We start from the raw sequence: 11,504 nt of genomic DNA, 5'->3' as shown, positions 1-11,504 counted from the left end.
CCTTCAAATTGAAGTTTGATATTGGAGATTGTTTCCTTGGTATTGCTACGATGCTGGCACCTCACGAGCTATAGTACTCTTTAGACAACATACTCAATCTTCGTCGCTTTCCCAAGTCAGAAGACTCGTAAGAAAAGATCGGAACCCAGCAACCAAGAACTGTTTGCGTCGCTTTTCCCTTTTTGCACCGTCAGTCAATAGGGCTTCTCTAGGAATCGATCGGGAGGAGCGGTGCTGGAGGTAAAGCCGATTGCCAGTTTGAGAGGATGGATTGATAGAGTGGGTAGGTGTAAAGTCCGCTCCTTGACAGCGTCTCAGGCAGTGCGAGTCAGTCAGAGCCACCGAGGGTAAGGAAGCATCAGAGCTGAACAGTCAACGCGGTGAGAAGCAAAGACGCAAGCAGCTCGCTATCTCACCGCCAAAGAAGCCAGCGGAGCCGCTGGATGCGGAGATGGGTGACGGTGTTGATGAGTGATGGCGGTGGGGGCCCCCTCGTTTTTGCCGATTGCTCCCCTGTCGAGGCGGAAGGCATCGTCTTTCTCTTAAACTGCAATGTGACACTGCGAGTATCACCCACTGATTATAAATGGAGGGCGCACGTAGTAGGCGTACCAGCCCCCGTTGTTCAGACAATAGTAGGCTCCGGAGATGAGGTTGGACGCAGCGACTTTGATCCATCCCAAGTCGTGAAGGCGGCAGCCATTGATGGGTTCGAATCCTTCATCTCCACTGTTCACCTTTGCGCGCTCCTCATCGTCCGAGATCTCATCCTCATCGAATTGGTCGACCTCGTCTTTACACAGTCCTTCGAGGATCTTGACCCAGGCAGTGCGATCTACGTCGATTCGAGGGGCTCCCGAGTTTGGATCTGGACCATTCAGGACGGACTCGATGACCTCAGCGTCGGCATAGATGCAGTTGGTATGCATCGTCACCTTGTAGCTGCCATTGGTCTTCTCCACCCAGTCGTTGAAGTCGCTGCGTCACGGAAAGTCAGTGCCACACTCAAGCTCAGACGTGGAGAATCGCTTACCGACGTATAGCGGACATACTGGCGCCATCGAATTTCTCCTTGTCGTCCCTCACATCGAACTCGAAGTGATTGATAATGAGGTTGCCATCGCGTTCCTTTCCCAGGCGGCAGCGCACCCAGTCATACAGGCGCTGAACGAACCGAGCCCACTCGGAATCATCTGCGTAGCTGCAGCGATACACGACCCAGCAGAGCTTGCCATTCGGATGTAGATCGAGCGTCTCGTAGAGCGTTTGCGCTTCCGATGGCAGTCTCCGAGACATGGCGGCAGCGGCTCTTGTGATGCACGTGCGGGATTTGCTTTGTTGTTCGAGCTGTTGCGGAGAAGATGTTGTGGAAGTTGATGTTTCGAGTCAGGCGTGCGACAGAATTTGAAGCTCTGAGAAGTGACGAGCTTGCTTGTGGAGAATGGTCCGTGCGCGGAATTGGTGAAGTGAATGGCTCGCGGGACAGAAACTTCGCTCTCAAAATACTGCATGGGTTATCATTGAGACGCAGCAATAGGGGATCTGCATCCAGAAACAGCCATTCAAGCTACTCTAGACACGAAATGCGCAATTCTGAGATCAGCAACGCACATACGGATTAGAAGCCACAGGTCGCCATAGCTTACTTCATACTCATTCGCTGACACAATACTCGTGTGGTCTAGTCATGCCTTCTTACATTGCGGCGCTACCGTGTGAGCTGCTCATACCTAGCATGCATAGGTGACTCCATGAATCTCTGGAAACATAATTGGGCGTTTCGCTCTACGACGAGTGTTGCAATCCTCCGATTCATCGAGAACATCAACTCTATCTGCTATAACATATCAGCAAGCAACACTAACAATACTCAAATATGGTGTCAGATGCACGTAACAACGTTACCGTCACTATATTCCTCGCTCTGGTGCTGACATCCATATGGTACACTGCTGGTTGTTGGCCTTATCAAGCTGTTGCTGGTCCGCTCTCAGAGGACCTCGTAGTCTCTGGAGATGTATCACGATCCTCATCTGAAGGAAACAGACATGAGGTGGCTCTCAACCAAACCAGCTTGATCGTGTTGAGAGAAGATGACAACTCAAACATCGTCGAGAGAGGCAGCAGAGGTTCACGTCGGCTGGCAGCCCGGTTTCCAGCCTTCGAAATGCCAGTCGATGAAGCTTCCTACCCTTCAGCATCGGATTTCGAGAAGCTCAAAGATGTAGAGAAGAGAGTGGTAATCTACGAAGATGAGGATGACTTCTCCAACTACCGTGTCAAATTATCTCCAGGGCGTCCGCATATCAAGAACAAATATGTCACCGAGCATATCCTGGAGTTGCAGACCATCCCTCTCTTCCTTGAGGCGCTGGAGCGAGGAACAACCAAAGAAGGTGGTTCGATGGGTGATGTGCAGATATCAGCATCAGATCTCCTCAAATATTGGAATACTGTCAGCCTCCCAGCCTCAGTGGAGAGCATAGGATCCGGAGACGTGAACAAAAGAATTCCAAATGACCGAATTTTCCAACAATTAGGCTCATGGGCTGCTCGAAGCGCTCTGTTGCTCGCAGACGAGGAGATAAATGCTTACAAGGCCAGGATCTGGCAGGGAGTCGATCCCCAGGCCAAAACAAAATTCAAAGCATATGTGCGTGCCTGGATATACGACGGCGAGGATCCCGATCCGTTCCTCAGAGCAATGAGAGCAACTCGCGCCGTCTTCTCATACATGCAGCAACCCGATGTTAAGAAGAAATGGGAGGCCATAGTAAATGATGTGGAAAGAGAGCTCGAGCTCATTGCGGAACACATACCAGCCTTCAAGAAGATACTGTGGGGCTGGGACAACTTCCTTCCGTAAGTTGACACGATATTCTTGCGGACTGCAATTTGCTGTTGGATAGCTGACTATGTCATAGCAAGTTCCTCGCCGATAGGAGTAAGAAAGCCCGACATTGGATATTATGGGGAGTCGACCATGTATTCGCGGAAATCGAAGAAGCCCAAAACGATAGGAGGGCCACAATGAAGGACCAGAACGACGTTGCTGAAGTTCTGCATGCTCTGGAAGAGAGCACTGACAAAGGCATGGAGCTGGAGTTCGAGTAGGAATAACTGCACGTCGACAGATGGAATGGCTGCTTCCCGGTGAAAGACCTGCTGCGTGCTATCGACCACTGTTGGGATGGACATACATCGAGAGCTTGTTTCGAAGGGCGAAGGACGCCAGTGAACGCAGCTGGCAGAAACAAGACTGTATTTATTGTTCCGACTTATACTTGGTGCCTTTCTGTTGGTCCTAGCATAGCTGTGAAATGCAAAATGAATTTTCGTTTGTTCTTGTTTCGATGTCGAGACTTTTGCAAGACAGTGCGTACAGCTGCTCCGGAAATACAAGCAGTAAGTCCCGCCCAACTCCTCAATTTGACTCGATGCCATGCACAGCGCGCAGGCATCTAGTCTTCCCGGATACGAGGTGGCCTACGGTACTCGGAACCCCAGCTACTCCTCAACAGAACTGAGTAGAGGCGAGGAAAGAGATAGGCGACCGCCTGCTTCATCCAGCCAACATCATGCGCGGTAGACCCATCGATGGCGGGATATCCTTCCTTAGCTTCATGCCATTCCTTCTTGTGATCGGCTCTGACGAGCTTGACGTGTCCACGTGGTCTGTCGTTCTTCCATGGCCTTGCGTCTTCCATTACAGAGTCGATGACTTCCTTGTCGGCTAGAACGCACATGTCGTACTTGGGCATAATAGGACAGTCTGGTACTGAATTCTTCCATTCGCAGAATATTCTACGGCTGCATTAGTAAGGCTGTACACTATAGAAGGCTTCCGACTCACCGGCGAATGTCAGCGACGGAGGCGTCCTCGAGCGTTGCCTTATCGTCTCGTATGTCGTAAGCGAATACCTTCTTGAGCTCCTCTCCGCGCATGTCGCCACTGAAACAGATGTCGTCGTGAGAGAGAGTATACGAAGCAGAGTCAGTCAAGCGCTTGACGAACTGCGCCCATTTCTGATCATCGTCGTAGTGAGTGCGATAGATGACGAAGCCAATCTTGCCGTCAGGATGCCTGTGCAACGTCTCGAGGATTGGACCTGACTCGCTCCATTCGTACACGTCCATGGCAATTGGTGAGGGACCGAGTTTGTCTGATATTGCGGAGACAGTTCTGGTGATGAAAAAAGATGGCAGGCGCAAAGTTTACGAGCGGAAGGCTGTGCTCGGATCAGAATAGCAAACATGTTGCATGTTAAGTTTCTTGACCAACAACTCCCGCGCCTTCACTTCTCACGTTTGGGGCGTTGACTAGTCCACCAACATACTGCTTCGTGATCCAAGCCTTCTCAAGCTTCGGTTAGCAGACCCGCTGCGCGGCATCAGCGTTCACTTGACAGGATACAAAGCAGTAAAGCTTCGAAACCTGTGTTCGCCCGGACTTCACTTCTGGTTATGCTCGCAACGAGTCCTGCGCAAATGCATGCAGCATCTCGTGGCGCCGTTGCAGACAGTATGAACTTCAGGACTGGCAAATACGACCCAGCTGGTGGCTCGAGCCCATATGTCATGGTAGGTCTTCTCGCAAACCTCAAAATCCATAGCCAGGCAAAAAGATCGCCACTTTCGAGGTAGCCAGTAAAGCAAATACTGAAGCATATTTTCCATCCGCAGGCTCGCCAAACTGTGAGTTTGTGTTCTCATCCAGCGGCTTTACGAAGACCAAGGTGGTGGAAGTGGAAGCAAAAGCGTTGGCAACAGCAGACGTCGGCACTTTCGGAGATCGCCCAGATTGCCAAGTCCACAACATCTGGTGATCGCGATCCTTGTCGGCGGCCAATCCGTGCCTTCCTCTTCTGTTCTCAAGACATCACTGCGTCTTCTCGACATGCATGCGCAGCTGATTGCTTCGACCATGAGTTGAAAGTGCGCTACACGGCAACGTCGATCTCGAATGGCCCAACGGCATAGGAGGTAGTCAAGCAGAGCGGGGCAACATGCTTCCTTAGAACATCACATTGCTTACAGAGGTAGAGAACCGAGCAGCATTTCATTCTTCAACAAGATCCAGCGACGCGGCTGCGATGAGCAGCCCATCTTGACCTCTTCTCCCACATCACATTGACATGGCAGGATATCTCGACAGCGTGACCATCATCGGCGCAGGCCTCGGAGTACGTCTCCAGCCCTTCCAGCTACACTCACTTCAGCTGCTTACCACCGACCTAGGGCTGCGCACTCGGCCTCGCACTCTCCGCCAGAGACATCCCCGTCACCATCTACGAAAGCCGACCAGAAGTATCTGGCGTGATCCCCTCGGGCGTAATCCTCACACCCAACGGCCTCCGCATCCTCGACCGCCTCGGAGTCTACGAACGCATAAAAGATAGGTGCTACGTAACAACAGACCGCATATTCCTCAACGAGGCAGGTGAAATAACAAAGAAGGTCCCTCTTGGAGGCCCGGAGGTCAATGGCTACTGGAACCACCGTATATGGCGCGGCCTCTTGCTCGACGAAATGCGTCTGATGCTCAAAGAACGCAACGTCCCCATCCACTACAACTCCAAATTCAACGGCATAGTCTCCGAAGACCCCTCTACAGGCGTCACATTCCTCATCAACAATACCCCCCACCAAACCTCCCTCCTCATCGGCTCCGACGGAATCTACAGCACCCTCCGCACCCACCTGTCCCCCACAACGCAACCAACCTACACCGGCCTCCTCGGCATCCTCGCCCACATCCCCTGGTCCTCCGTCTCCTGGCCCTCTCCAGACTTCCCCGGCAACGCAACCCTCCAAGGCAAACCCGCCTCAATTTTCTGGATCGCCGAAGACCCTCCCTCCACCCACCCCTCCCCCCAAATCATGATCGGCCTCCAAACCCAACACTCCCAGGAATACTCTCGCACCGACCTCGAAAGCCTCCAAAACGATAAATCCCGCCTCCTCCAATTCTACAAAAAATCATACTCCGAACACGGTCCGCTCGCGCGAAGCATTATAGATGCAATAGAACAATACAAAGAAACACTCTACATCTGGCCCTTTATGAAAATGCCCAAAATGTCAACCTGGTACAGCACAAAATGCTCAGGTCGAATAATCCTCGTAGGAGATGGAGCACATGCTTTACCGCCAAGTAGTGGACAAGGCGTGAATCAAGCTTTAGAAGATGTTTACTCTCTTGTACTAGTCTTAGAAGAGGCATCCAAGGGATTTACGAGTAATGATGGTGATGGGAAAGAGGGATTACTAGAAGCATTAGAATTCTGGCAAAAAATTCGACAAGACCGGATTGATGCGATTTATGACTGGACGATGAATACGAATAATGTGAATCGGTTACCGGAAGCTGAGAGGGAGAAATTGATGAAAGAGGGGAAAATGAGAGTGGGGGAGGGGGATGATACGAGGTGGTTGTTTGGGTATGATTATGATGAGGTGGTGAAGGATTGGATAGAGAAGAGGAAAGAGAAGAACAGGTGAGAAGTGAGTGCAAAACTTTTTGTGTTCGATGAGCCAGGCTTTCTACGCTCTATCTTCGCTCTCGCTCTCTAATGCTTGCTTCATGGGTATCATAAAATCTCGTTCTCGCAAGATATTGTTTTCTGAAGCTTCTAATGACAGAACATCAAGTTCTGTAAGATCGGGCACCGCGACAGCAGCACTCTAATGGGGTATGAAGAAGAGAAGAGAAAAAGGATGAATGAACAGGCTTTTCGGAAGGACCAGCTCCGCTCTACTTGGAGAGGTTGATGTCGATGTCCAGGTCGAGGAAATCATTCCAAGCGATCGTGGCATTTCCCAGAGATTCACCGACTTGCTCGCCGTACTGGCCGGCGTAATTGCCTATATGGAGAAAACATCAATCAGTCGGCTGTTCACAAAACATTCTGGAAAGAGCGGGGTTTGAACTTACCAGGACCCTTGTAATGACAAACGGTCAAGTAAGGTTCGACGTTACCGCCAGTGCTGGCAACACCACCCTGGCTGGAGCAGTCGGTCGTTGCGCAGCCGATGATGGTCGTGTTCTTCCAGACGAGTTGCGTGAAGTGGCCCCATTGGACGAAGTTGGACATCTCAGATTGGGATGGGTTGCGGCCCCAGGCTGGGTAGAGGGAGACTTCGCCGCCGTACCAGAGGTCGGTGATGACGGACGTGATGTTGTCGGCTGGGACACCGGCAGCCAAGTTCTGGCCGTAGTTGCCGCCATCGACGTCCCTATGAGGTGTTAGTGGCATATCTTGGGTGAAAGTGGGATTGAAATGGAAAACTCACATCTTATGCTCGAAGATGCACAGATCGGCAACCTTCTTGGCGCTGGAGGCGAGGTCATCGTCCCAGGTGACATTGGTGGCAGAGTGGTTTGAACGGTGGAGGTTGTGGTGGAGGACGGCGCGAGCGGAGTAGTTGAGGCCTCCGTAGGTCTCGGCTTCGTAAGTCGGAGCTCCGTATGTCTGTTGGCGCTCGACGAGTGCTGGCAGAGCAGACACAGCGGTGGTCAACACCGCGGCAACAGCGAGGAATTGCATCTTGGATGGATGAGGGTAGCTGGCCGGCAGACTGTTGTGTGGTATAGGGAGGGACTTCAAGAGGTCAGTGCAGGAGAAAAATGAGGGACATGTGAATGGAAGCCGTTTAGATGGGGAGCGAGGCTCAACATCTTATAATTCGGCGTTTGCATATGCATGTGCATGTGCATGAGTGAGGAGGAGGAGGTCCCACTCACTCACAGCCAGGGACAGGCTAAGCGCCAAACGCCAAACAATCGATCAATGGATCCTAGGCTGTTCGGGTCGGGCATAGGTGACGCACAGGTCTGGATCTGCGAACAATGCCAATGCTTCGGAATTGATCACATAGGGAAATTTGAGTAATGGGTGGTGAATGGGGAGGTACTTGGCTTGCGCGGCCTGCTCGACCAAGTGGAGCGCAAAATCGCAGCAATCACAAATCGCAGCGTTGTGATGGGCAGGCGCAAGTGGCCGTCGCCGCATAGGGCTCGTGAAATCGAAGGGCAAGACCGAGCGACGCGTGAGGTGCAGGAGAGTGAGTCCAGCCGCGACGGCAGAGAAGCACTTGCCGTACGCCGCCTGCCTCATGGAGTAAGAGGACCGGGTAGTGTTGCTCGAAGAAGCTGTCACTCGTTCGGCTGCAGGGCTGGAGAAAGCCGTGGGAGCGCACATGCGGTTGATCAGGCTGATCAGCCCGGCTGACTGGCCCCCAAGCCATGGCGGAACTCAACGACCGCAAAAGGCGGAGCACTATGAGGTCGTAGAGTCGGGTCGAGGCCGCCGGAAGAACATGAATGCACCTGTCAACGCAATCAATCAAAATTTGGGCGCTTCTCCTTCGTCATTTCATGCGAAATTCTTCCAGTCAGCGCGCGGCAGGTGGGCGCATACCATCTGGCTCGACATCGGGCAGCGCGCGGACAGGCGGCAACTGGAGCACGCAGCGTCAGTGTCGTCGCAATGATTCCCAGCGCCAGAAATTTCACTTGTGGACAGCGCATGTTTCTAGACCGCGGCGGCTCCCCAGCGGCTGGATGCGTGTTCGTCGTCAATCGGGTTCCAGCGTACTCGCCTAGAAGGAGCCGTCGCTGCTAGTTTCTGTTTGAAACGAGAGAACCTTACGCAACTCATCACTCCCGACAGCGGAGGCGCCTCCAGTGCCAGCTGGGCGGGAGTGCCTATTGGCGCGCGCGACGACGGTCCGACTGGAGAGCTTCTCACCGCAAAAAGTGAAGCGGGACTGGCGTTCGTTGGCGAGAGCAGGCGAGTGTCGTGCGGACCTGCAGACGAGGTGCAGATGGTTTGCAGGAGGTGAAACGGTGGTGCCAGTGCCAACAGGTGGTCCCGAACCTTGTCCGCGCTTGCCTTACAGGGCCGTTCGCTTGCGACTTCCTTGGCAAGCCACGTGCTGCGGCCGATCGAGGCGGCACTGGGCACGTCGCACCGAGGCCTGCCTTTCCTCTCACAAATCACTCTTCACCCCAACACGAGATGCGGAGAGAGGCGTTTCCCCTCATTCTTGCGAACACAGCAGATGCCATCGAGGTCGTGAAGCGGAACAAACCACCCACCTCGGCCGAGCAGAACATCTCCTCTCCTCACGCCAGCAGCACGATCAGAACAAAAGAGCGAGCCAAAACCCAATGTTCCACAAAGCCCAGTGCCAATGTTGATGAACTCCGCCGATCGAAAACCTTCCAAATGGTGCCATCTCTGCTGGAGGATAGACAACCGACAGCCACGTGTCGATGCCTAGATCACCGCCACGAAAACCATCACACTTGCGAAACATACCGCTTCAAGTAAACGCTCATCACGCGACGCCGAACTTCTCGATGCTGGCCGCGCCCAGGCGGCCGGTGTCTCTACCGCTGTTCCATCTGAGACATGTTCACACAACATCGCCAGGATGCATTTTGCACTACCCCTTCTCAACATCTTCTCTGTTTGTCAGCTTGCGGCCGCACAAGCCGCCATAATGAGCAATAGCGCCGACCTCAAGACAGTGATGAGTGAAAGTGTCTTGCATCGTGGCATACCATCGAGCCAACGCAGCAGACTCGCCAACACCGCCGTTGCGCTGGCTTGCCCGAGACATGCATGTTGCTGAGTCCTATAAGGCTGTGCGATCGGCCAGACTTGCCCGAAATTCGGGTAGCTGGACATATGCGGTGAACTTCATGTCGTGTTCTCAAGTAAAGGCAGACTGTGTTGTCTGTCAATGCAGTCAGCATTGGAAAATGTTGTAGAAAACGCTGTACAACGTTTGGCGACAGCTGCTCATGGGCTTTGTGCCTTGCAGCGTCCTTCTCAATTTCCGATAACCGAGAATGTTTGGAGGCATTGCTGCAGAACAGAACCGTGGTTGACAATTGACAGGTACAGCAGCTGAAACGATCATGCTTTCCCCACTTGCTCGTCAGCTTCTGTGGTGCAGAACCTGGCACACAAAACTGCCACTCCATTCATCTATTTGGAGCAGCTGAGGGCTTACAACCAGTTTCTTGCATCAGCGAGGATTTGTTGGTGTAGCATCGGGGCGTCTCTTGCTTGTCAGCAATGAGATCGATCAGGCCGATTCCAGCGACAGGTAGGTGAATCGATGTGGCGATGGTCATGCGCGAAGTCGACATATTCCTGTTGTCCAGGTTACTTGCACCACATTGTCTGGACTAATCTCACAACACTACTGGTTGTACTCACCGTCGAGAAGCAACATATAGGGCAGAGGGATCTCATGACACCACACGAGCACAATCGTTCCCGAGCAATTGCATGGCCCTCAATGGTATCCGAACTTGTGCTTTGAGGCATGTTCTTTTTCGCCTACGAATATGCGAGGCGTAGCCGGAACTTTCTCACTCCAGTCGAGGCTGCATAGCAGAGATGAACAATTCGACCATGGTTCAAAGACGGCCCAGGCTCTTCATATTCTTTGCTGCACGGGGCAATCAGTATGCTCTCGAAGGTGCTCAATGTCGCAACTGAGTCAACCGAGATCACGTCGGAGCGGCATGAGCTCCGATGAGCTTTCAGGAGGTCTGCGCAGGCCCATAGCGACGTACCATTGGAGTCTTTTTCCCACTCCAGAGCGAGCATGGATCGTTTAGTCTTCTTGTTCAACAAGCAGCAGCTGGACGAAGCTTGTAATCCAGTTTTTTGGTCAGCCTCCAGTCGATGGATTGGATGTGCAGACAGACAAAGTCATGCTACCTACCATGAATCGGTTCCGTAAAAACCGCGACCATGATCAGCAACGAAGATATGCAGTGAAAATACTCATCAAACAAATCTCATTCTTCAGTCTACACTTTTACAGTCCATTCTATCAACATCCCATCACATCCCAGAAACAGAAAACATCCTTCTTCGAGACCAGCTCTCCAAAAGGCATCCGCCTATCCATCCATATCCTGCTTGCCTAATACCTCCCTCCCACCAGCCTTCGCACGGAACGACGCATTTATGGAGAGAAATCCAAAGCACCCGGGTTCGGCACCTTAATATCCTGCGCGCCCTTGATCGCACCCTTAATCGGCGTCGTCTTTCCAAGATCAAGAACTTTATCTCCCAAACCACCCAAAACCGTCTTTGCAGCCTTTGCAGCGCCTCCGAAACGACCTTGTGGTAGAGCGTTACGGGCGTAAATTTGGCCGTCTAGTGGGCAAAAGGTCGTGTTAGTAGTTGAAGAGAATACTTGTGGTTGTTTAATTGTATTCTCGTAGGCACTCGTCGGATAGGTATAACGTAGTAGAAGTAGAGACAATAAGTAGGAACCAACCGAGTTAATTATAATAGTTAGTTATAGGTTGCATCTTACTCCTAAGATAGGCATTAGCTAGGTTATATAACCTAGTATTATATAACCTATATTACCTAATCCTAATCTCTAAAGTATTTCTTAGAATATCTAACTAGACTATACTTTCTAATACTTCTACTTAGGCTAGATAGTCTTCTACTTATATTTCTATA

At 52.0% G+C, this 11,504-nt stretch overlaps 5 protein-coding genes across 5 annotated transcripts; 2 read left to right on the top strand and 3 right to left on the bottom strand.

The window, feature by feature from the left end:
• Positions 1-569: 569 nt before the first annotated feature.
• On the bottom strand, positions 570-1,296 carry RHO25_011715 (uncharacterized protein; the record flags this gene model as incomplete). Its single annotated transcript, XM_023603135.1, has 2 exons — positions 570-978; positions 1,034-1,296. 2 exons carry the CDS (start codon positions 1,294-1,296, stop codon positions 570-572), a joined length of 672 nt encoding a protein of 223 aa, XP_023454751.1.
• A 580-nt stretch (positions 1,297-1,876) lies between these two features.
• RHO25_011714 (uncharacterized protein) lies at positions 1,877-3,114 on the top strand (the record flags this gene model as incomplete). Its single annotated transcript, XM_023603134.1, has 2 exons — positions 1,877-2,862; positions 2,925-3,114. The coding sequence occupies 2 exons, from the start codon at positions 1,877-1,879 to the stop codon at positions 3,112-3,114; spliced, it is 1,176 nt and encodes a 391-aa protein (XP_023454752.1).
• A 347-nt stretch (positions 3,115-3,461) lies between these two features.
• Positions 3,462-4,137, bottom strand: RHO25_011713 (uncharacterized protein; the record flags this gene model as incomplete). Its single annotated transcript, XM_023603133.1, has 2 exons — positions 3,462-3,804; positions 3,854-4,137. The coding sequence occupies 2 exons, from the start codon at positions 4,135-4,137 to the stop codon at positions 3,462-3,464; spliced, it is 627 nt and encodes a 208-aa protein (XP_023454331.1).
• Positions 4,138-5,135: 998 nt separating this feature from the next.
• RHO25_011712 (uncharacterized protein) lies at positions 5,136-6,501 on the top strand (the record flags this gene model as incomplete). Its single annotated transcript, XM_023603132.2, has 2 exons — positions 5,136-5,183; positions 5,239-6,501. 2 exons carry the CDS (start codon positions 5,136-5,138, stop codon positions 6,499-6,501), a joined length of 1,311 nt encoding a protein of 436 aa, XP_023454330.1.
• Positions 6,502-6,754: 253 nt separating this feature from the next.
• RHO25_011711 (uncharacterized protein) lies at positions 6,755-7,547 on the bottom strand (the record flags this gene model as incomplete). The annotated part of the gene is made up of 3 exons (XM_023603131.2): positions 6,755-6,864; positions 6,935-7,236; positions 7,294-7,547. The coding sequence occupies 3 exons, from the start codon at positions 7,545-7,547 to the stop codon at positions 6,755-6,757; spliced, it is 666 nt and encodes a 221-aa protein (XP_023454327.1).
• Between the last annotated feature and the right edge of the window lie 3,957 nt (positions 7,548-11,504).

Source organism: Cercospora beticola, chromosome 8 (genome assembly GCF_033473495.1).
Source record: "Cercospora beticola chromosome 8, complete sequence".
In the NCBI taxonomy this organism is placed as follows: Eukaryota; Fungi; Ascomycota; class Dothideomycetes; order Mycosphaerellales; family Mycosphaerellaceae; genus Cercospora; species Cercospora beticola.
Note: the sequence above shows the minus strand (reverse complement) of the source record. Positions and strands in the feature narration are given on the sequence as shown.